Source organism: Bactrocera dorsalis, chromosome 2 (assembly GCF_023373825.1).
Source record: "Bactrocera dorsalis isolate Fly_Bdor chromosome 2, ASM2337382v1, whole genome shotgun sequence".
NCBI lineage: Eukaryota > Metazoa > Arthropoda > Insecta > Diptera > Tephritidae > Bactrocera > Bactrocera dorsalis.
Window position 1 is genome coordinate 68,788,242 of NC_064304.1, and position 26,203 is coordinate 68,814,444.

At 41.6% G+C, this 26,203-nt stretch overlaps 1 protein-coding gene across 3 annotated transcripts in view; it reads left to right on the plus strand.

Moving 5' to 3' along the window:
- The first annotated feature begins 266 nt into the window (after positions 1–266).
- The window catches only part of LOC105227145 (poly [ADP-ribose] polymerase), a 120,810-nt gene continuing 94,873 nt past the window's right edge, over positions 267–26,203 (plus strand). The window contains exons 1-2 of one of the 3 annotated variants that reach the window (XM_049449904.1): positions 267–534; positions 3,104–3,245. In XM_049449904.1, coding sequence (XP_049305861.1) covers positions 421–534; positions 3,104–3,245 — 256 coding nt within the window. In that variant the 5' untranslated portion in view covers positions 267–420. The remainder of the gene's footprint in view (positions 535–3,103; positions 3,246–26,203) is intronic. The other 2 variants (XM_049449906.1, XM_049449905.1) reach the window with 2 other exon arrangements.

A 26,203-nucleotide genomic window follows, 5' to 3' on the forward strand; every position in this document is an offset into this window, starting at 1 on the left:
TGTAAACTGAGGAAAAGATTTCACTATACGAATGAATACGCAAAACATTTTTTATACATATCATTATATTATACAATTTTGATAGAAATAGCACCGGTTTTAATTATTTTGTTCCGTTATATCGAGAATTTACTTGCAAAATTTTGAAGATCTTGATCGTGCAATCCGGCTTTCAAAATATATAAATATTTTCCAATATGGATAGCTATTTAAAATTGTAGGCTACACGTTCAATAAATATTGTAATCCTGGTCTCCGGCTAATATATATTGAAACTATAGCAGTGCATATAGAATATTTTGCGGCTGTTTTTGAATGAACTGAGCCCGGAATTTTGTAACGCTGGGTTAATTATTTTATTGCGAAATAAAGAAGTTTTGTACTACATATACTTGGTATACGTATCAGTTCACTTTGAAGATGGATTTGGCTCTACCTTACAAAAGTGAATACGCCAAAAGCGGTAGAGCCTCTTGTAAAATGTGTAAGTGTTCCATCGCTCAAGGAAGTCTTCGATTGGCGGCAATGGTACAGGTTAGTGTCATTTATTAACTAGTAAAAGATAAAATTTGAGAAAACCAGTGTACCGTCCCAGAATTTCGGGAATAAAATGGGTATGGTTAGATTGAGGAGGTTCTCAAAATTAAGAATATATACAGTTTGTCAAGAAAGTGTTTTGATATCTATTAATCTAGCGAAATTCAGAAATATTACCAGGAAAATATTTACATTTTAATGGTTTTCTTTCAATATTTGGTTTTATTTAATAAACATATATAAATCATAAGCCAACAATAGAAAGTACAGTTACTCATTTTGAAAATAACACAAAAATAAGTAGCAAAAACAAAATAAACTCCAAACATTGCTGTCAAGAAAGTTTTTTTACATTTGCAGTTAATGGTTTTAAATTAAATACGTTTAAAAAAGGAAATATGAATTAGTACTTTGTATGATTGCCCCAAGCATCTATAACACCTTGAAGTCTGCTTCTCATTAAATTAATCAATTTTTGAACATCATAGCTCTGGGGTATCTTATACCATTCCTCTAAAACTACATTTTTGAGTTCTGTTCGACTTTTTGGGTGCCTTTTTGCAACTTTTTTCTTCAAATACGCCCTTAAGTTTTCTATTGGATTCATATCTGGACTTTGGGCCGGTGTATCCAATACTTTACTGCAATTAAAAAGGAGCCACATTCTCACCATGTGAGCTTTATGCTTTGGGTCGTTGTCCTGGTAGAATTTAAACTGAGGTCTGTTGTTAACAATGAACCCAAATTTATTTGCACTATTTATCAAATGGCGTTGCAGAATACTCAAATATTGACGTGCATCCATCTTATCCTCTATAAATACCAAATCACCCATTCCCTTGCTGGATATGCACTCCCACACCATGACTGAAAGTTTGCCAAATTTCACTGTTGGTATAATATTCCGCTTTTCCAATGCTTTTAACGGCTGCCTCCACACTCTATTGGGCCCATCATTGTAATACAGCATAATCTTACTCTCATCGCAGAATATCACATCATTCCAGTAGCTGTCTGGTTGACGCAGGTAGGTTCTAGCGAAAGATAAGCGCTTTTCGATGTGCAGTGCAGAGAGCAACGGTTTCTTTCGAGCAACTCGTGAAGTATAATTTTGTTTTCTCAAAACTTGGCGGATTGTTTCATGAGAAACTTCGATCCCACATTCATCTTTAAGTTCACTGGCAAGATTTCTTGTCGAAATGTGAGGGTTTGCGGTCACTTTTCTCAACAAAATACGTTCGGCACGCTTTTTTTTCCGAGGTCTTCCACTTACAGCTTTTGGCTCAAGCCTATTTTAATTTTTTGCACGATTTATTATATTATAAATAGTTTGTCGCTTTACAGAAAACATTTCTGATAACTTTTGCACGCTTTTTTCTCTTTCATAGTTATAGTAAATCAACTGAGTCACTTCAAACGATATCCTTTTTCCAGGCATTTCTTAAAATATACAAAAATATTAAAAATTTTACCAACAAATTACTCCAACTGACATTTTATGACTGACTGATGACTAACACGTGTGTAACTACTCAGTGAGATAACGGTATATCAAACAATACCAGGGAACGATGCCGAAAATAGATGTGTAAAAACACTTTCTTGACAGCTGAGCTTAGCAGTTGTTTTGTTTTTGTATTTTTGTTTTTGTTTGCTTTGGTAGAAGCAAAAAATTTACCGCTATAAAGCAATGGTAGCTACGTAAATAAATTAAATAATTTTGAAAGGCTCTCTAAATTCGTCAGAAACGCTGGCTTTAGGTTAACAAATGCAAATAATGTGAATATTTCAATATGTCAAAACAGTTTCTTGACAAACTGTATGTATAGTTTTAAGGCAAAAAGGAGTTTTACACGAAAAAATCTTGAAACACCCGGATGCTAAACCGAACAAAGTATTTTTTTTGGGGGCAATATTACGATTATTTTGGCGCCCCGTTTTGATGGTATGGATGGATAGAGGAACTTTTCAGGGTTAAAAATTGTTTATAGATCTACCAGCCTCAGACTTATAGTTTTCGAGATAAGTCTTTGTATTCAAAGGCCAAAAATTTGTGAAAGTAATTTTCGCTATTTTACTATGTTTAAATTAAAATGCACACATGTTGCAATTAATATATTTTCATTTAAATCTACACATTAAAATATATTTAAATTTTACATTTATGGTGCATTTTTTAAGACAATAAATATAATTTTAAAAACTATTTCACAACTTCATTTAATTTTCATTGTTTTACATTTTTTATAAGTGGTCTTGAACAATGCAACAAATCTCCGTTTACATATTTTTTGGTAGTATTTCAATCTGGCCATCGCTCATTTCCAATTGCTAAACGTCAAAACCTTCTGATTATTTTCGCATTGCGGCCGAAGTCTTCCAACAAAAGAAAGGAGTTTTAAGCGAGAAAACTTTAAACACCTTGGTGTTGGACCGACCAGCGGCTATAACTATATATATTCTTGATCTGGAGAACTTCTCCTATCCTACCATACCCATTTTATTCCCGAAATCCTGGGACGGTATTCTAAAGCCGACCCTAAAATTTACCAAATTATTTTCGTAGTCTGCTTTTCATGATGGAAAACAGCCGATGTGGTTTCATGAAGATTGTTTTTTTAAAAAGCAACGACCGCAATCTGTGGGAGATATTGAGAACTTTGAAAACATCAGATTCGAGGACCAAGAAAGGATAAAGTTAAAAATTGGTAAGACCTGTTCGCCTTAAAAACATTAAAATGATTACCTTTTATTATAATATGTATTTGTATTCAAGTTTTTATCAAAAATTCGTGTAAAATTTAGAATAGCCTCCCCGGATTTCGGGGGTAAAATGGGTAGCACTGGAAAGGCGACATTCTCCTTTTATGTACCTTAAATGTAAAATGTCAACCAGAGGAGCAAGCAATTATTTATGTATTTGCACAGTGGCTCGCAGTTTATTATATGCAGCTCATTTTTCCGATTTTAACACTTTGAGCCCCGGTGGACATTTATGTTTTGACGATTTGGGGCAATGTGACCACCCGTGGTTATACGTCGTGTTTCAATTACCGACATTGTGGTCACCGGTGGAAACGTTCTGCATACATTTTCCATTGAAATAAAATTTGTTTGGTCCCAGGATGTAAGTCTTTTTGACTTGGACTTTGTAATTTTGTCTGCCAAAGCCCAAAAAATAGTGAATCAAATTTATGTAAGAAAAATTCATTTCAGGATTTAAAAAGTAAGAAATATGTTATATATTTTAGATAAATATATTTTATTTTGCATTAAAAATATTTTCTTCTCAACGAAAGCAAGTCCAATTCAATATAACTATTCCAAAAAATTAATTTTAGGACATAAAAAGTAAGATATATAATATAAAAAAAAAACAGATGAATATAACTATTCCAAAACTATTGAGAAAAAAATTTTAATAATGATTTATTTGTGGGTTTAAAAAAACACACTAAACACATTGCTTTTGACATTGCTCACAAATAGTGTTCACCCTTTTGGCATTTTGTCGCGCATACGCCGCGTTGTGTCTTCTTGACATTGGTTTATAACATGTGACACATCTCTTTCTGGTCACTCTCTTTTGACCCTCCAATTCTTTTAATAAGTGTTTTTTGGGATCTCTAGATGTCGATGGTCGCATCATATCCGCATCTGAATTTAAAAGGCCTAAAACAATTAATTCCTTGAATCGCGTTATATTCATCCTTTTTCCATTCAATGTAAGGCGTTTACAATTGTGGTAGCAGTTATTAGATGGAACAGTAAACGTTTGTACCATTTTACTGTGCGGCGATAGTAGGGAGCATACGCTGCCATCAGATCTGACAAGTCGATAAATGTTTTATCTTTGTTGTAGGCTAACACTACAGCTGGTTTGATGCATTCTCTTCCTTTGTGCAAAAAAGTTGTAAGTGAATCGTCATGTTTTGTAGTTAGCATTAATACATCGCGTTTGTCTTTCCACTTTAGTACTACTGTTTTATTTTCGTTCTGTCGGGATATTATTTCGTCCTTTTCTAATGTTGCTTTTATTACTTATCTTTTTATTACCTGTCATTGGGGTGTGTCAAGTTATTATACCCTGAACAGGGTATATTAAGTTTGTCACGAAGATTGTAACACCCAGAATGAAGCGTCGGAGACCCTATAATGTTATATAAACGATCAGTATATTGAGCTGAGTCGATTTAGCCATGTCTGTCTGCTTGTTCGTCTGTCCAACTGTCTGTATATAGATAGATAGATAGATAAATAATTGAGGCATGCACTGCGACCATGGGTCTATTGTGCCCTCTCCTAACTCACAGAGACTGGCTTAGCCCCAGCATATTGATAAAGTCCAATAACCTGCTGAGGCGATGTGATCCCTATCCGGAAACATGGATCCGAGGGCCTTCGTCCTGCGCCTACAGACTGCGGTGCAGTCGATTAGCAGGTGCTCCGGGGTTTCAGGCTCACTGTCGCAAAACCGACAGTTAGCGCAAGATGAAAGGCCCATGTTCGCTAAATGTCTTTTTAACTTGCAGTGGCCGGTGTAGAATGCGACCACGGCCTGAGTTTATTTCTTGGGAGGTTTATTAACGTCTCGAACCTCTTTTGGTTATACCCCCCAACTAACAGCTTGGCATGACGCATCCCGTGCGCCCGCTGCCAATGTCTCTCCCTGCACGCTCTTTCCTCTTTGCGGAGCAGCTCCTTCACAGTATGGGGACCCACTCCAGTGAACGGTTCGGGCCCCACCATATTGGTGGAGGCTGCGGAGCGGGCAAGTCGTCAGCCAGTTCATTGCCGGCTATTCTCCTGTGACCAGGGACTCAGATCAGGTGTACCTGGTACTTTTCGGCTAGGTTGTCCAGCCTTCCTCTACACTCCTGCACTAGTAGCGATTTGATCTCGTAGGAAGAGATCGCTTTTAGTGCCGCTTGACTATCGCTGAGTATAGCTATTCGCTCGTTGCGATAGTTCCGGTGGAGGTTTATCTTTATACACCGACTTATAACCAGAACTTCGGCTTGGAAAATGTTCGGAAAGTTCCCCATCGGAATGGAGAGTTTGGTACGCGGACCCGCAATACCCGCACCTATTCCTTCCGACGTCTTCGAGCCGTCGGTGTACCCCCTCAATGTACTATCCCTTAGCATTTGCTCAAGAGTGGGGTCGTTCCACTCAATCTTGCTACCGAGTGTAACCTTAAACCTCTTCGTGAAATGGGTTGTTTTGCTAATGCCTCGGGAGGAGGGCAATAGGAATATCGCCACTTATCCTCTCCATCCTTTGGGACGAAATTATCTTGCCTTTGCCACAACCCTCTGCTGTTATCTGCAGAAGTGAGTGCTTGGCTACTTGACCTATTATTATATGGAGCGGTGTGAGTTCCATCAGGACCTCCAGAGCCGCCGTAGGGCAGGTCCGCATGGCGCCCGTCATGCACACGCATGCTATCCGCTGATGCTTTGATAGTTGGGTTACCACCGAAGCCTGCGCCGCCACGGAGGCCCAGGACACCGCCCCTTACGTAATTATCGGTCGGACAATCATGGTATATGACCACCTAACGATCTTTGGCTTACAGCCCCATTATTTACGCGCCAGCCGTTTGCACACCATCAGTGCTTTTGTTGCCTTGACAAACGTTTGGTTCATGTGCTGCTTCCACCGCAGAGTAGAATCCAGCGTGAGACCTAGGTATTTAACCTTGTTAGTCATTTCGATCTCTCTGCCCCCAAGTGTGAGATACCTCAGGCCGGGTAGGGACCTGCGCCTTATAAAAGGGACTTTGAGGGGTTGATGTTTAATTCAACTCCCCTGCACCACCCTTTTGCCAGATTTAGACCTCGTTGCACTAGGTCACAGAGAGTATCCTCAAATTTACCTCTTGCTAATATCACAATGTCGTCCCCATACCCTTGGCAGCGGATCCCATTGTCAGTTAGCAATCCTAGCAGTTCATCCACGACAAGGCTCCATAGTAGTGGTGATAGCACACCTCCCTGTGGGCAGCCTCTTGTCGCACCAAGACGGATCATTGTATCGCCTACTTTGGTCTCGGCTATCCTGGTGCGCAGCACGGCCTCAATTCATCTGCGCACCGGTGCAGCCACCTTCCTTCTCTCCAGTGCACTATGGTTCCTAGGATCACATTTTCTGGCCAAAATTCAAATAACTGTAATATAGTTTTGAAATTTTGCATATATGTATATAGTAAATAGGGGTTATAGAAAGAATGGGAGTGTTTAAAAAGCCGCCACGCGCATCTATCTAATATACAGTGACTCAAACAAATGACCCCCTGGGGAATATTTTGCCATAGCGAAAATACTTTCCTTTCGAATTTTGTTTAAGTTTTTTATTAAAATATAATTCAACACAAATAGCGCAAATCAACGTTAAACATTCTGCACAAAATTTCAAAAAATTCGATGAGTTTTCCCAAAATTTTGAACCTTGTATTTAGAGCTTTAAAACAAATTGCGAGTACGCAGCCCAATGAATTTTGGTGCAAGGAAGTACACGTTTTAGTCGGCTCAGACTGCGCAATGATTTTAACAATATTTTTAAAAACTTTTTTCGTCTAACGTATAAATTTTTTTAAATTTTCGTTGATTTGTAATAATTATCGTATATTCTCTTGGAAACTTTCAACTACAAAAACAATTTTCGTTATACGAAAAATATTCTCTAAAACTGGAAAATTTTACAAAATAGGTTTGAAATTTAAATAATTTCTGATTTTTATTGGGTGATATTTTCATAATATTTGTATGTATGTTTAAACTTATTACCGTTAGTAGTAAATAATAAAATATTTTTTAGTTAACATATAAGAAGCTAACACCAGCGTAGTAACATATGTACATAAATATTAAATTGAATAATTTTCTAATTCTAAATTATTTAAAAGCTCTTCGTATCCACAGTTAAGGCCCAAATTACCTTCGTCGTTCTCATCATTTTCATCAACATCGTTTGCAGAAAATGTATCAGCGTCACCATCCGCAGAGCTTAATAAAGCAATAACTTCCTAAGGATGTTGCATTCGTTTTTGTTTTTTTATTCGTTTGTCGAGGCTAATGCTAGAAATTAAAGGATCTGATGTGTCAAAAGCTCTATTAATCACGTCAGTTAGATTGCTAATTCGGCTGTTTTTCCGAGCATGATGTACCCTATCCGATTTATAAATTTTATTTCGCGATTCTGAGGCTTCTTCACCAAAATAACCAATTGGAAGTACCATGTTTTCGATGATCTCTAATTTGTCCAGTTCCGCTTTAATATCGTTGTTTTCTTTAGTTATTGTTTCTTTAGTTTCTTTAATATACTCAAGTTAGAATAGAATAGAATAGAATAGAATAGAATAGAATAGAATAGAATAGAATAGAATAGAATAGAATAGAATAGAATAGAATAGAATAGAATTAAACGAGGTATGCACTGCGACCTTGGGTCCATTGTGCCCTCTCCTAACTCACAGGGACTCACCAAGCCCCAACAAATCGATAAATTCTAGTATTTTGCTGGGAGCTAGTGAGTCCCCTATCCGGAAACATAATTCCAAGGGCCTTAGACCTGCGTCTGCAGACTGCGATGCAGTCGATTAGCAGGTGCTCCGGGGTTTCAGGTTCCCTGTCGCAGAACCGGCAGTTAGAGCAAGAGGCAAGTCCTAGATTGAATAGGTGCCTTTTCAACTTGCAGTGGCCGGTGTAGAATGCGACCAAGAGCCTTAGTTTGATCCTTGGGAGGTTGATTATCAATTTGAACCTTTTGAGGTTGTACCCCCTTATCAGCAACTTGGCATGCCGCATACCATGCGCTCGTTGCCAATGACCTTCTCTGCCTACTCTTTCTTCCTTACGGAGCAGCCCCTTTATAGTGTGGGGGCCACCCCAGTGAACGGTTCGGGCCCTACCATATTTGTGGAGGCTGCAGAGCGGGCGAGCTCGTCAGCCAGTTCATTGCCGGCTATGCCTCTATGACCAGGTATCCAAATTAGGTGTACCTGATTCAATTCCGCTAGGCTGTTTAGCCGTTCTCTACACTCCTGCACTAGCAGCGATTTGATCTCGTAGGCGGAGATCGCTTTTAGTGCCGCTTGGCTATCGCTGAGTATGGTTATTCGCTCGTTACGATAGCCGCGATGGAGGTTTATCTCTATGCACCGACTTATGGCTAGGACTTCGGCCTGGAAGATACTGGGGAATCTGCCCATCGGTATGGATAACCTTGTGCGTGGGCCCGCGATCCCTGCACCAATACCTTCCGACGTCTTCGAGCCGTCAGTGTACCACTTCAGTGTACTATCCCTCAGCATCAGCTCAAGAGTGGAGTCCTTCCACTCGCTCTTGCTGCCAAGGGTAACCTTGAACATCCTCGTGAAATTTATTGCTTTTGTAATCCCGTCCTTCGGGAGGAGGGCAATTGGATTGTTGCCACTTATCATCTCCATCCTCTGGGACGAGATTATTTTCCCCTTACCGCATTCCTCTGCCGTTATTTGCAGAAGTGAATGCTTGACTACTTGACCGATCACTATGTGGAGCGGCGAGAGTTCCAGCAGGACCTCCAGCGCCGCTGTTGGGCAGGTTCGCATAGCGCCTGTCATGCAGACGCATGCTAGCCGCTGAAGCCTCGATAGTTTCATCACCACCGAGGCCTGTGCCGCCACAGAGGCCCAGGACACCGCTCCATATGTGACTATCGGTCGCACAATCATGGTATACAACCACCTGACAATACTTGGCTTGCAACCCCAGGATTTACCTGCTAGCCGGTTGCACACCATTAGAGCCTTTGTCGCCTTGACCAGGGTTTGGTCCACATGCTGTTTCCACCGCAAAGTGTAATCCAGAGTGAGACCGAGGTATTTTACTTTGCTGGTCATTTCAATCACTCTACCACCAAGTGTGACGTTCCTAAGCCCGGGTAGGGATCGTCGCCTCGTAAAGGGGACGATGGTAGTCTTCGAGGGGTTGATGCTCAGCTCAACTCCCCTGCACCACTCCTTTGCCAGGTTTAGACCTCGTTGCACTAGGTCACAGAGAGTGTCCTCGAATTTGCCATTCGCTATGATCACTATGTCGTCCGCATATCCTTGGCAGCGGATGCCGTTGTCGGTTAGCAGTGCTAAAAGGTCATCCACGACAAGGCTCCATAGGAGGGGCGATAGTACACCACCCTGCGGACAGCCTCTTGTTGTGCCTAGGCGAATGTTTGTGCCCCCTGCTGTGGTCTCAGCAATCCTAGTGCGGAGTACCGCCTCTATCCATCTACGCAACGGAGCTGCCACATTCCTACCTTCCAGTGCCATTGCTACACTTCTATGAGAAGTGTTGTCAAAAGCTCCCTCAATATCCAAAAAAGGTGCATAGCATGACTTGGGAAGATGCCGTCCACTCCCGGAGACTTGAACCTCTCGAACGAGGCCATTGCCCACCTGATCGAGTCCGCAGTAAACAGTTGTTTGGCGATGGCCCAATCAGTGTGGGATGGCCTGTGTTCCGTTAATGGCAGACACCGATAAACTGGAACAGTCTCCGGGAAGTGAGCACGCAAGAGCTCTGTAGCTCTGTAGCTCTGTCCTCCGCGCTGGTCGTGAATGTCCCGTCGTTCCTTTTGATGGCTAGCACTGTGTCCGTCTTCCCTTTAGCCAGAGCTTTGTGCAACCTGGCAGCTTCTGGTGTGGAGGAGACGTTTTCACAGAATCTCCTAAAGCTAGCCTGTTTAGCAGACCTGATCTCTTTATTGTATAGTGTCAGGTTGCTCCTGTACTCCTCCCAGACCCCTGTACGTTTAGCCTTATTGAATAAGCTGCGTACCTTCTTCCTTAGATCTGCGAGTTTCCTTGTCCACCAGGAGCAATTGCGCCTGTCTGTTTGTGGTACTCCTAAGGGGCAGCTGTCATTGTACGCATTAATAATAGACCCGGTAAGCGCGGTCAATCTGACCTCCATTCCCTGGCCCGTGGCGCTACTGTCAGTCTGCCCCTTCCTCTTCAACTCCTCATCTAGCCTCTCCCTGAAGGCACTCCAGTTGGTTCTCTCTCACCACTGCGAGACCACTGCGAGACCAACCCTGCTGCAGGTTCATTGCTGAGGGTCCAGCACTTCCCTCCTGCTTATAGTTATGAATGTGGGTTCACACCCTACATTCTCTACCGCTAAGTTTCTACCTACTACATATTCTAAAAGGGACTCAACTCTCGCGTTGCAGTCGGTGCTGCCCCATTCCGTATGGTGGGCGTTCGCGTCGCATCCGATGATAAGGGGGAGCTTGTGCAAACTGCAGTGCTCCACCAGCCTTTCCACCGCCTCCGGGGGTGCCGTTGCTGCCTCTCCCGGAAAGTATGCTGAGGCTAGGACGAAGTCATTGTCCTCGGTGTCCCTAGCCTGCACCGCCACCAAATCCTGCGTCAGAAACTCTGAAATGCAAAAGAAATCAATATCGCTTCTAACAACTATACACGTCCTCGGCCTCTCGCTAGAGAGGTCCCAGATTACCTTGTTTACCTCTGTCTTGAGGCCCTTTGCCTCTCCTTTACGGACCCAAGGCTCTTGGATCAGCAGCGTGCCCAGTTTCTCCGCAGTGAACCTGCTTGTTATGACAGCTGAGGCTGCCGCCGCATGGTGCAGGTTCACTTGGGCAATTTCCATATTGACGGCCATCATAGATTGGGCTCGAGGAGAGAAAGATCCTCTATCCCGCCGTCAACCGCGCTGCTGTCAATTGGGCCTCCAAGTCCGTCTAGGAGCTCCTGCGTTGAGGGTAGCTCCATATTCCGGCCATCATCGGGGACGTCCGTGGTCGTTCTTGGCACTGCCTGTCCAGACCTGCTCCCGCAGGGCTGCTCCGACGACTCGTCCACCTCCATCCTTGTATCCACCGGGGCGGATTCCGGCACTGCCTGGATATCGACGCCTTTGTCCTGTGGCGTCATACGTAATGGAGTAATTGTAGTGGCAAGAAGCAATGAATCAATTTGATGTGATTCAGTTGAATATTTCTGCTTGAAATTAGAATGACCAGTACTGCTGTCAAATCCATAGTTTACAATTAACTCCACTTTCAAAAAGGTTTCTTTCCTATCCTCCATCACCGCGACCATAACATCCCTTTGTAGTATACTAAGCCACTCTGCTGTGTGTTCAAGCAATCTTTTCAAAGGAACTTTTGCCAAATTTTCACACTAACTACTATTTCCTTCGGTCTGCATGCACATTTCTTACCTAATACTTCTTTGTAAGAAGGAAAGATATCACAATTTCGGCTAAGACTTTCCTCTCGAATATTTATATATTGTTGTTTGGTAAAGCTATTTTCCAACAAGAAAGCCAACCCCTCTTCAGCAGACATGCGAATTGGGCATTTCTCGTCGGTTTTATTTTCTACTAGTTTTCTTATTTTAGACATTTCATTTGAGTTGTTTAAAGTCCTTTTTAAAGTTACAGCCAAATCTATTTGACCTCTTCTACGGGCAGCCGTAGACGCAGCGGATACCATTAAGTTAATATTGTCGCCTTGCTGTTTCGATAATTCCGCAGCTTCTCTTCTTTGCGTTCTTGCAGATTTTTCATTAAATGTAAGGGATTTACGGCCTACTTTTGATGTGCTTGGTATAGAATATGACAACTCCGGTTTCATTATTTCGCTTTTTGTTAAAAGCCAGTGTGCATTTTGTTTCAAAAATACATCTACACGCCGATGACTTATATTTACATATAATTCTATTTTTTCCTTTAAATAGACTGTGTATTCATCGGAAACGTCAACTGCAATAACGTTTTCTAACAAAAAATCAAAAACTGCTGTCTGTCTAAGGCACGTGTTTGCCTCCTCCTTCCATACTTCAAATAAATCAGCAAATCGCACGGAGTAGTGGTCTAAGAAGAAACGTGAATTATTCAAAAATCGCAAAAAAGAGCAAAATAATTTTTTGCACACAAACTCTAAATTGAGTTATTTATACAATCACAAAGTACCAAGACTACCAACTGCTACCAATTTTTTAAGCTTTACGTAAAGTTGAAAAATATTACTTAAGCCAAAGTTAACATTTAAATAAATTTTTTTCAAACTTAACAACAGTTGAATGTATTAATATTCGAGAAACAAAATATAATTACCTTTATTGTTAGTTTCCATTTTTTTCTTTTAGTTAATTTTAATTTGTTTATAAAATATTCAGTTTTGAGTTTCAGCCAAATTTCACCACTTGTATAAGCAAATGGCACAACTAAGAAAATAAATCTCAAAAAGAATTTCACAGTAACTCTAGGCAGCAAGATGGAGTGGAATGATTCCACTCTGGAAAAGCTGCTGGAAGACAGTACCATTCAGTGGTACACTGATGGCTCAAAAACACCGGAAGGTATTGGGGCAGGTATTGCGGGACCGCGTACTAAGCTGTCCATACCTATGGGCTGCTTCCCAAGTATCTTCCTGGCTGAAGTTTTTGCCATCAGTCAGTGCGCGGAAGTCAACTTCAGCCGCAACTATCGCAACCACCGCATAGCTATTCTCAGTGATAGTCAAGCGGCACTAAAAGCGATCCTATCATACGAGACCAAATCGCTTTTAGTCGAGGAATGTATAGAAAGGCTAAACCGCCTGTCCCTGTGCAATCGGGTACATCTAATCTGGAAGGAATGCGCCACGCTAAGCTGCTCCTGGGAGGGTATAATCTCTCCAGGTTTAAAGAATTAATTAACCTACCTCGTGAGAAATTCCGTCTCTGTGGGAAAAGGCTTAAGGCCCTGGATTCCGTGTATATCAGCAGGGATCACATCACCTCGCTTGAGTTCGGCAAACTGCTGGAACTGTTGAGGCTGCTGGGGCTCTGTGAGGTCATGTGATATAGGAGAGGGCACAATAGACCCTAGGTCACGGTGCATTACCTTAATTAATAATTCTAATTCGAATTCTAAATAAGCAAAGTTACAATTTAACTGCTGACCACATAACGGTAAACCGATTAAAGGGAAAACAAAATATGCAATTAACTCATGCGAAGTATCAGCTTAGTGATGGTAAAAAAAACAGACGAAAAATCGGAACTTTTAAAAATCGATTTTGGCCAGAAAATGTGGTCCTAGGAACCATAGTGCAGTGCCCTGGCTACACTCTTGTCAGATGTGTTGTCGAAGGCACCTTCGATATCTAAAAAGGCACATATCATCACCTCCCCTTCCTCCAGTGAGTTCACGATCTCCGAGGTCAACTGGTACAGAGCCGTACTGGTGGATCTTCCCGCTCTGTATGCATGCTGAGCTGCAGGGTGCAGTTTTCAGCGCCGTCGACCTTATATTGTTGTCTATGATCTTTTCCATCGTCTTAAGCAGGAAGGAGGTTAGATTAATCGGCCTGTAGGATTTGGCCAAAGAATAGTCCCTCCTTCCTGCTTTGGGTATAAAGATCACCTCTGCCGTCCTCCATGGGTCAGGGATGTACGCCAGTGCAAGGCTCTCCCTTAGCAGCCAAACAAGGTGAGGTAGCAACAGCTGCTCGCCCTGTTGCAAAAGCGCCGGGAAGATGCCGTCCACCCCCAGAGACTTGAATTTTTCGAACGAGGCCATAGCCCACTTGACCGAGTCCGCAGTAACTAGTGGTTTAGCGGTTACCCAATCCAAGCGGGTTGACCTATGCTCGCTCACAGGTAGACATTGGTCCACCGGGATGGTCTCCGGGAAGTGAGCACGCAGAAGCTCTGACGCTCTGTCCTCCGCGCTGGTCGTAAACGTCCCGTCACTCCTTTTGATAGCCAGCTCCGTGCTGGTCTTCCCACTAGCCAGAGCCTTGTGCAGCCGCGCAGCTTCTGGTGTGGAGAAGACCGTTTCACAGAAACTCCTAAAACTATTTTATTTTGCTGACCTTATCTGTGGGCACTATTAGGGGACAGCTACCGTTGTAGGCCTTAGTGATTGACCCATTCAGTGCCAACACTCTGCTCTCTATCCCCAGACCCGTAACGTCGATCTGTCTCTCCCTAGTTAACTCATCCTTTAGCTTTTCCCTGAAGGCACCCCAGTTAGTTCTTCGAGGGTTGCGTCTCGGGGTAAGTTGCCTGACCTTCACCTTCAGTGCGAACCTTACTATCCTGTGGTCTGACAGGGAGGGCTCCGTTGAAACCCTCCACCCTGAGACCCATCCATTAGCATGCTCGCTGCTGAAGGTGATGTCCAGCACCTCCCTCCTGCTTATAATTATAAAAGTGGGTTCGCAACCCACATTCTCAATTGCTAAATTACTACCTAATACATATTCTAGTAGAGACTCACCCATTGCGTTGCAATCCGTGCTCCCCCATTCCACATGGTGAGCAATCGCATCACATCCGATGATGAGGGGCAGCCTGTACCTCTTGTAGTACTCTACGAGCCTAATCACCACCTCAGGGGGTGCTGCTGCTGTCTCCCCTGGGAAGTAGGCTGATGCCAGGACGAAGCTTTTGCCTACCCAGTCTCTGGCCTGTACCGTCACCAGATCCTGCGTCAGGAACTCTGAAATGCAGAAGAAATCGACATTATTCCTGACCACTATGCCCGATCTAGGTCGCTCGCTAGAGAGGTCCCTGATTACCTTGTTTTGTTCCGTCTTGAGGCCTTTGACCTCTCCTTTGTAGACCCAAGATTCTTGGATCAACAGAATGCCCAACTTATCCGTTGTGAACCTGCTCGTAATCACTGCTGAGGCCCCCGCCGCGTGATGCAGGTTCACTTGGGCAACTTCAACGTCGACGGCCATTAAGGTAGTGGCTCGAGGGGGGGCATGTCCACATCCCCTCCGTTGTTCGCGCTGCTGTTCACATGGTCGTAGTCACCTAGTCCCTCGAGGAGTTCCTGGGTGGAGGGTAGCTCGGTTTCCTGGGCATCCAGGACGTCAGCGGTAGCGACCCTCCTTGCTTCCTGTGGTCACGGGTTTGTGCGGCCTCATGACCACCATGCTGAACCTGTAAAACAGGCGGAAGCTCGCTGCACGTACGTACCTGTATGATTCGTCATCGATGTACAGATACAGTCTCCATCCTCGTGAATCTCCTTTCTCTTCTAGTTGGCAGTAGACAACCTGTCTGGATAGTGCTAGTCAACACCATCCACACCGGTTGGGGGGCGCCGAGTATGCCTTGCGACTAAGCCTCTGCACCGCGGCAAGGTGCCTACCATTAGTAGAGGTCTGTATATACACGAACTAGTCCCTCAGTTTTTAAGATATCGTTTTGAAATTTTGCAAACTCATTTTCTCTTCAAGAAGCTGCTCATTTGTCGGAACTGCCGATATCGGACCACTATAGCATATAGCTGTCATACAAACTGAACGATCGGAATCAAGTTTTTGTATGGAAAATTTTTGTATTTGACAATGTATCTTCACAAAAGTTGGCACAGGTCATTTTCTAGGGCAACAATGTAATTTCCCAAGAAATTGTTTAGATCGGTTCACTATAGCATATAGCTGCCATACAAACCGAACGATCGGAATCAAGAGCTTGTATGGAAAACTTTCGCATTTGACGTGGTATCTTCACGAAATCTGACATGGATTACTCCGAAAAAATTGTTCAGATCGGATTACTATATCATATTGCTTCCATATAAACTGAGTACATAGTTACTAAAAGAAATGCATCTGTGAAGGGTATATTAGCTTCGGTGCAGCCTAAATTAACGTTTTTTCTTGTTTTGGCGTAAAAGAAGTGTTTGTGTTGTAGAAACAATGTAGTGAAATGTAATCAAAGAAAGAGTTACTATAAATCAAGATTTTGCAAAATGCGAAAACTAGAAGCTTGCGGAGGCTATAATTATATATTTTGAAGCATTTGCTTCAACACTTCTTACCCATGAAATCGTGGGATGGTATACTAAAGCCGGCCCGAGAGCATTATGGGAACCGGTGTGAAAACTGGACTATGGGCGTGGCACCACACACTTTCTGGTGGATTTCGACAAAATTTAGTACGTGGCATTCTTCTTACATTCTTACTACTGTGATCAAATTGAAAGGTGATTGATTGATTTGAAGATGAGGAATGCACCGTGATCCGGAAATATCGATCCCAGGGCCTTAATTCTGCGTCTACAAACTGCTGTGCAGTCGATCAGCAGGTGCTCCGGTTAGTTTGACGCCAATGCTCCTCCCTGCCTACTGCTTCTTCCTTGCGGAGCAGCTCTTTCATGGTATGGGGACCCACCCCCATAAAGGGTTCGGGTCCTACCATCTTGGTGGAGGCTGCGGAGCGGGCGAGGTTGTCAGCCAGTTGGTTGCCGGCTATACCTCTGTGACCAGGCACCCAGATTAGGTGTACCTGGTTCTGTTCTGCAAGGCTGTTCAGCCTTTCCCTGCACTAGTAGCGATTTGATCTCTTAAGAAGAGATCGCCTTTAGCGCCACTTGGCTATCGCTGAGAATGACTATTCGCTCATTGCGATAGTTGCGATGGAGGTTTATATCTATACTCCGGCTAATTGCAAAAACTTCTGCCTGAAAAATGCTCGGGAACTCTCCCATGGGTATGGAGAGCTTAGTGCGTGGGCCCACAATCCCTGCGCCGATTCCCTCCGACATTTTCGAGCCATCGGTGTACCACCTTAACGTGCTATTCCTCAGCATCAGTTCGAGGTTGGAATCATTCCATTCGTCTTTACTGCCAAGGGTTGTTTTGGCGTGAAAGCAGTGTTAAATCTTTTTCTTAAGTTAACCGTTTTGGTAGCGTGAAAGGTAGATGAACTTTGTCCATTTCATCTCCTTCGAAGTAATCCCCTCCCGCTGCAATACCGTTATGCCAACGAATTTTCCAGTCATCAAAGCAAAATGCGGTGGTTGCGGTACGATATTAGATGAAAATGGGGCGATAGAAAAACACATGAAGCATACATTAAAAATTCGTCTTCAATTTGATCACAGTAGTATCGAATCATATAACATTATTTTAAATTCCACTTGATTCGTTCAGTTTCCAGTACACAAATCAATATACAATTAATAAATATAACGGGATAGGTACCCGGAACTTATTATTGACTCTTGTTGGAAAATTTCGGCCAATGTCTGAGATATACATATAATTGAAATTCAGGATAATACTTCTATGACAATGGTCTGTATGTCAAAAATGGGTTGAATCGGACCAATACTTCCTTAGATCCAATATAATAAATATAAAAATTTTAGAACTTCGGGATGACCGCATTCGAAAACTTGGCCTAGCCCATATATAACTAATATAAGGATTTTCGAACATCCGGCAGACTTAACTCTATATGATTGGTTTTACATCTTAATTTATTTCCTTGACTTTGATTCCTGCAAGATACCAGAGTATAACATGTTTGGTTGAACCCGAACTTAGCCCTTCCTTACTTGTAAAGTTTTATTTGAAAGTTTTCTTAGATTATCGTGATGCGGTGCACTCTGAAATCCTTCCGACCGCCAAAACTGTTAACAAGAAACATTATTTGAACACTGTGTGTCGTTTGCACGTAGCTATTAGTAAAAAGAGGCCTGAATTATCGGCCGAAATCTCTGGGTTTTTGAACCGTGATAAATCCATGTGACTTTGAGCTATTCATCAAACTCAAACGACTGCTTCGTGGAAACTGTTTTGAATTAAAGCGGCAAAATTACGATTGAGGAACAAATGTCTTATTTTTAAATAAAAATATTTCAAAAACTAAGTCTGAGTAGGGTATATGTGCGTACATTTTTTAATCCTGACGACCTCCTCTATCCGCCCATACCCTCAACTTTCGGCGCCAAAGGAATCCTAATCGTCCCATTGAAGCCATTAAAATAGGTTTGCTAATGCTCATTGGATGTTATTCCGGAAATTGACTTTAAAAACTGCTTCGAGGATTGGAAAAACGTTTTCACAAGTGTGTTTGAAGTGTGAACAAAATAAATTTTGAAGAACAAATTAACAAAGAATCTTATAATTATGAACAAACTCTTACTATTTTTTTTACTGACTTATTTTAACTTTAAATGCAAAAATCTCAAAAACCATAACTCAGTGGCAACTAGTGATGCTATTGTGTGGATCAAAAGAATTGAACAACATTTAATATTGACATAACCTTATTTTTCTGTTTTTAATACAAATGAAATGTGCAGAAACGAAGTGTTATTGGACAATAAATTAATAATATACATACAGTGTAAAGCAAAAGTCTTGATAACCTACCACTTCGAAGACATTTTCATTTCATTTATTTAACGCCAATCGGCACTATACATCTAATAACAATTATAATTATAAAAAAGACAACAGGCTTAAACATATAAAATTAGAAATTAAACGCGTAACCTAGTTCGTATGCAAGTATTTTAATAAAGCTTTTTTAACGATATTTCTGAGGTTCTGTAGAGATCCGCTGAAGAAGTCGATGTCACCGTGCAGAGAGTTTACCAATCTACAGATTCTTTCCTTTGGGCCTTTGATTACATAGTTTTTGTTCGATCTGCAAGTTTTCAGGATCCTCATCTGTCTAAGGTTAAGCTCATTTGGTACGATTTCAAAGTCTGCGAGGATTTCTGGGGCATCAATTAATCTATTGAGGATTTTGAATACCTGCTACCTGCCTTCGAGATTTCAGGTCATTTATTTTCTCGATTTTTCGGACGTCTTCTGTTGAATTGATATCGTTTCTGTGTCTGTTATGAAATAGCAGCGCTTTGCAGAACTTGTGCCGGATTCTCTCTACTCTGTTGATCATTGAGTCCGTGAATGGGGACCAAATCACTGTTCCATATTCTAGAATAGGTAGCACTAATGTTGAGAATAGGCAGGTTAACGAGCAATTGTTCTCAAATTCCCTACACATCCGATTAATCAACCCTAATACTTTGTATGCCTGTGAAGTAATTCTATCGATGTGTTTCTTGAAAATTAGTCTTCTGTCAATAGTTATACCCAGGTCTCTGATGTCTTCAACTTCCGTGAGTCTTTGGTCGTTCAACGTGTATGTTAAAGGTACCTGCGTATGCGCACGGGTGAAGGACATCACTGTGCATTTTTTCACATTCAAAACAAGTTTATTTATCTTACACCAGTTATACAGCTCATCTATATCGTTTTGTAAGATGTGAATATCAGAAACGGTGGAAATTCTACGAAAAATTTTTAAATCGTCAGCGTATAATAAGTATTCAGACTGCAGTTTCCTCCCAATGTTAGTCACAAATATGTTGAAGAGCATGGGTCCAAGGTGGGATCCCTGGGGAACACCAGATGTAAGATCATACTCATCTGAAATGTGTCCATCGATTCTTACTTGCAACCTTCTTCCTGTTAGGGACGATCTGATCCAGCGTAGTGCATTGAAATTCACTCCATAATTTTTTAGCTTCACCATACCTTCTCATGGTCCACTTTGTCGAATGCCTTGCTAAAGTCCGTATATATTGAATGAACTGGAATACCACTGTCCATGGCCTTCAAGATGTCGTTGACATAGGTATATAAGTTTGTTGTAGTGGATCTGCCACCAACAAATCCGTGCTGCTTAGGAGAAATGATATTTCTAAATGATGATATCAACTGAGGCAGGACAATTTTCTCAAACAGTTTTGCTAATGCAGACGTCAGATCTTGGGCCGTTTTTGTGTATGGGACTGATTAACGACGATTTCCACGCCGATGGAAAGGTTCCGTGATAAAAAGACTTACTGAATATATGCGTGATAGGTTCACAGAGCCCGACAGCACAGTTGCGTAGAAATATATTAGGCAGACCATCAGGTCCTGCTCCTTTTTTTGGATCCAGGGCCAACAGCTGCTTAAAAACTTCATTGATGTTAGCATCAAATTCATTTAGCTCCACATTTTCTACAATGTCAGCAGATTGATGATGACCACTTTTTCACTTTTTAATGTATGACTTGTAGCATATTGCACTTAATTTCTTGCATTCGAGTCTCAGTTGGCTAAAATATCTATAATTTGACTTGGTTTTATTCCTCCTATATCTGATATGTGCAGATTTCTTCAATTAAATTTTGTTTATAAGTTCTTTAGAGAACCAGCAGGGAAATTTACTTGGTTTCCTCGAATATACAGGGACGAACTGAGAAATACCTTCTTGTACTTTATTATAAAACCAACTAACCTTATCATCCACTTCTTTTATTTTGTATAGCTCAATACAGTTAGATCTTAAAAAGAAAGCATTAAGACTCACATAGTCGGCGTTCTTAAACGGATAAGAAGGAAGATAGTTTGGTATTAGGCTAGGCTGAAAATCCAAGGAGATCTCCAGAGGCGGGTGATATTTATCCACAGTCGTGAAAGCAAGAGTTTCGTTGATTGAGAGATCCAAATTACTTAAACATAAATCCAACAGTTTATTATTTTTATTTAAGATGTTATTGAATTGTTGGCACTCAATAAGGGCAGTGGTATCGTACAGCAGCTTCTCGCAATCAAAGCGCGGTGTACTGCTGGGCAAATTGTAGTCTCCCACTATCATGATCCTAGTATATCTCATAATTAGATTGTGGTGGTATATATACGCACCCAATGATGATACAAGCATTATCACCTTTGATCCTTATGAAGATCTGTTCTAGGTTATTGTTCCCAAGGGATATAAGCTCAGCTTTAATTTTATAAAATATATCACAAAATTCCTTGAATATTTCCATTTACTAATTAAAGTTAAATAAATGCATTTTTGCTCAAGTGAAAAATATAAAAAAATATATTAAAAAGTATTTCATTATTTAAAAAAATCAAAAAACCAACGATATTCTAAAATTCGCGCAGCAAAAGTGTTGATACTCCTGCAAAAAAGAAGAAAATGTATAAAAAAGCTTAATAATAAGTTGACCAAAAATACCTTTAATACCTAGTGGGGTATCCTCGTAATCGAATAACTTCTTTTAATCGGTCAGCCATGGAGTGAATCAATTTTTTTTGTGTAATCTGAACTGATATTTTACCACTCAACTTGGAGCAAGCTTTTAAGTTGATTTTTTGAAGTAATATGCTGTTTCCTTAAGCGGTTTTGTAAATGATCCCATAAATGCTCAATGGGATTGAGATCTGGACTTTGTGGAGGTGTTAATAACAAATTAGGTACCTTGTGTATTAACCACATGCTTTTGTTGTTTTAACGGTATATCTAATCCCCGTTAGGATGGTAAGGGTCACTTGTGTTGTCGTCGAAGTCATCTAACGGGAGGCCCAAGAAACGTGCTGTTTCGACGGGGTCGGACCATAGGGAGGAGGGTGTTAGATGAGTAGGGTTCGTAGGGCATGCTAAGAGGTGGTCAGTATCATGCGGAGACTCGTTGTATGCGTGACATACATTGGGTATGTCAGGGTCTATTCGGGATAAGTAGGAGTTTAACCTGCTACAGTATCCAGAACGAAGTTGCGCCAGGGTCATTCGCGTTTCTTGCGGCAGCTGGAGCTCTTGGTTTGCTATGGGTGGTGATTTGACTCCAATTACGCTATTCACGGGAAGGGAGTCGGTGAAGGTGTTGATGGCTCCGCTGTGAACGGCGGTTAGTGCCTGTCGAAAGTCAGTTGCGTCCGAAGTCCGGTCGGCGTACTGTACGACGTCGTCGACGTAGTCAAGGAAAGATCTTTTGATGCCCTAGAAAGCGGTTCCGCTCCAAGTAGATGGCTGCAGGGGTGATTTCTACGAAAACATCCCAGCAGGAACTGCATGGAGAGGAGTTCATTATGCTCCTTAACTGGGAGCATAAGCGTCTTACTGTGTAGGTGTTCGATGGGAGACATCACGAGGCATCATATCGTGGTCCAGAGTACAGTATTTTGACAGGTCTGAAGTTTCCTCATCTGCGTGCCACTGCATCCAGGTGACCATACAGGTGCTGCGTAGTTAAGGACCGGCCGGCCGATTGCCTTGTATGTTGCCAACAACGTTTCTTTGTCTTTTCCCCATGTGCTGCCGGCTAGCGACTTGAAGATTTTGTTGCGGCTCTGTACCTTGGCGATAATCGCAGTGGTATGGGGAGACTTGGGAGTGGCCTGAAACAATTCTTTTACATATGACTCAAGCAGCTCACAACTTCCGGTCTTTGACCAAGTAGCCTAAGAACATCCGTTTGAAGGCGAGCTAAAGTGAGAAGGCGAAACATCCTCTGCATATGGTTGTGCGCTGGGTTTGGGACCCGCCACGTAAAACACACCCCCCATGAAAAGGAAAAAACAGCCTCGGATGAGAGACCCCCCTTTTGATGACGACCATGACAAACGAATAAAGGACTATGATTTGAGGGCATGTACCTGGAATGTCCCGTCCCTTAATTGGGAAGGTGCCGCTGCCCAGCTGGTTGATGTTCTCGTGAAAATAAAGGCTGACATCACCGCCGTCCAAGAAATGCGATGGACGGGACAAGGACAGAGACGAGGGGTAGCTAAGTTTCCTGATTGAGCTCCTAGGGACCGTGGAGGTCCTCTGTTGTCCACTCGGGTTGAGTAGCGGCGCGGCGCGCGAACTATACGCATATTGCACAGCCGTAGAGGCTTGTGTCGCAGTATTGCGCAGGCAACATGGGGTCACGTAACGCGTGGTCCACTCCCTATGAGTCTTAAGGCCAGAACTGGTCTTAAGATCGCTCCATCCATTGCATGTATTGCACCTGACCGAAGTGGAGTTTGGATGGAGCCGTTTTGCGCATATGCAGCAGAAAAATTCCTCCGGGCCCGGGTTGGACTCAATGCCAGCACGAGTCAGGAGGATACGTAGCAACCCTGCTGCAAGGCATTGCTCCAATGACGACAAACCCAAATTAATACTCACCGATCCAAACGGGGTTAGATCGCCGAAAAAACAGCCCTTGGTCGGATAAAATCCGAGTCGATTCCGGTGGGTAGAACCGACTGTCGTGGAAATCTTCACTATGTGTGCAGTATGTTTGGGATCGTTGTCCTGCTGTAAATAAAATCCGCCAGACAGTCCCATTTTTTCAGCACTTTGTAATAAATTTTTTTGAAGAACTTTCAAATATACTTCTTTTGTCATAATTTCATCGATAAAAACAACACCCGATGTGGACATGACACCTCCACCTCCATGCTTGACCGTCTTAATTGTATTTTTTGGGTTTAACTCTTCGTTTGGCTTCCTCCACACTTTAAGTCGCCCATCATATCCAAAAATATTATATTTTGATTCGTCGGAAAAGTAATATTATCCCAGAAGTCAAATTCTTTGAGTTTATACGTTTTTGCAAAATCCAGTCGTTTCTTTCTATTGACGTCACTGACAAAGGGCTTGTTTCTAGCAATGCATGACTTAATACCATTTCTCTTTATTGATCTGCACACTGTATCCGATGAAACAATGGTATTTAAATGATGTTTTCAATACAGTATATTCGGAGCACTTTTGAAAGGATTTTTCCCTATTCTCTTGATAAATCGTTCATCTCTCTCATTAAGCTTCCAAGAGCGTCCTGATCTGTGCTTATTTTCGACCCTTTTTTCCTTTTTGAAACGTTGTATTACCTTTTGGACTGTTGCTTTACTTCTGCCGATGTATTTGCCGATTTCGGCATATGATTTACCATCTTTATGCATACGTACCACAATTTGTCTCTATGTCTAATGTCAATTCTTTTCGAAACATGATTGTACACGAAAAATATTTTACTTCGATGCGAATAAATGAACGTATGAAGTTATACGGCATATGGTCTGCAAACAATATGTTTTTCCCACACATCACAAGTCAAATATACCGTTATTCTGAGCGCTAGCTACATCGGGGCTCGACCGTTGTTTTCACCCGCTTTGCTGTGTCTATTACTTACAGTTACATTTTTGACAGCAGGCACATTTTGCTGTTTCCTTTCGATTATGAATGAGTACAATTTTTAAATTATTGCCAAAGTTGCCTAAACTATTTAAACTTTTTTGAAATATCTTAATAATAAACTGAGAAATGAAAGGGTATCAAAACTTATGCTCTATACTGCATAATTCATTATAAATCAAAGAAATTTGCTCTTTAAATTGTTAATTTTTGAATTACCCCTGCTTATTGTAATGTTGGATGGACCAGGGTTATAACAGGTGACGCAAAAATAACCTTCCCATGTTTTTTGGAAAATGAAAAACTTTTTTTAAAAATTAAAAACTTTGACTCTGCTTGCAGATTATTTTTATTTGGTATTTAAAATTTTTTTGCACCAAGTCGAGAATATGATATGTAAATTGCCGCCGCCATAGTTGATTCTCATTTTAGCCCTTTTTTATGGCATTTTTCATCACTTTAGCCAGAACTTCCGGCGATAGGTCCTCACATTCTTGACGGATGTTGTCTTTAAGAGCTGCAAGGGTCTGAGGCTTGTTGAAATAAACCAGCGACTTCAAAAAGCCGCACAAAAAGAAGTCTGGAGCGGTCAAATCGGGCGATCTTGCTGTCCAGTGAAAATCGCCAAAACGGGAGATTGGCGCCCGGGAAATGCATCCTTCAGCATATCGGTTGTTGCACGCAGTGTGGTGTACCATTGTTTATTTACGTGTATTCCGCATATGTTTACTACACAAATTTTAAAACAGAGCTGACATTAGAGGTCAATTGCAAAATTTATAGCATCTTCTGACTTTTGCGCCACCCTATATATTAAAAATGTATACATATTTTTTGTATTTTTTTTTATGTAAGACAGAATTGCTTACCTTAGCGGTTTGCAAACCATTTCTGATTTTCACAGAATCTGATTGGATTTTCGTCTTTTCGAACATACACAAAAAATTGGTTTCCGTGACACCCAAAACCAATCAAAATCCTGTTTCGAATATCAAACCAACAAGATCTGAATTCAATGACACCCAATACTCTTTGATCGGTTTCAATTCTGATTCCGACAACTATCAGATTCCACAACACCCAATATTTTATTTTAGTAGTGATTTAAACATATGCTGACAATTTAATTTTTTTGGTATTTGAAATAAGCTAAGAGGTTTATCCCTGATATTTCTGCCACTATTGTATATATTTTCTTAATCTGAAGAACATCTTTCCCAACATACCCATTTTATCTCCCTTTCGCCTTTTTGTTTTTTGAATTCCGCAGCTATGTATAAAGCGTTACAGAGCTTGTATCTGGCAATACTATACATCGTTTGAAAGGTCTTGACATAACCTACAAAACGGCTATGCATGATTGCGCTATGGATATTGCGTCCAACAGTTATAGTCGTGTAAACATGGAGTTCACTAACGCCGAAATTCGCGCTATTTTAAAGTTTGCCTTCGGTAAAGGCAAATCCGCTAGAGAAACGTTCCGTGAGATTAATGTTGTTTTGGGGGATGGTACTCTATCACTTCGAACTGCTGACGAATAGTTTCGACGATTCAGAGCGGGTGAAAACAACACCATGGATAAGCCACTCGGTGGAAGACCTGTGACGACGAATACCGATTAAATCATGGAAAACATCGTGTTAGACGCTGCATGTGGTATTTCGTGACATCGCCCAGAAGATGGGAGTTAGTCACCAAACCATTTTAAGGCATCTGCAGGAGGCTGGATACATAAAAAAGCTTGATATTTGGGTGCCGCATGATTTGACGCAGAGGCGATTTACCTTCATAGCACAATTTTATCACTAATTCCCTTATTTCAATAGTTGTCTCCTTTCTAGTATGAACCATGGCGAAAAAAATGCACAGAATACAATAAATTGCGTATCTAAC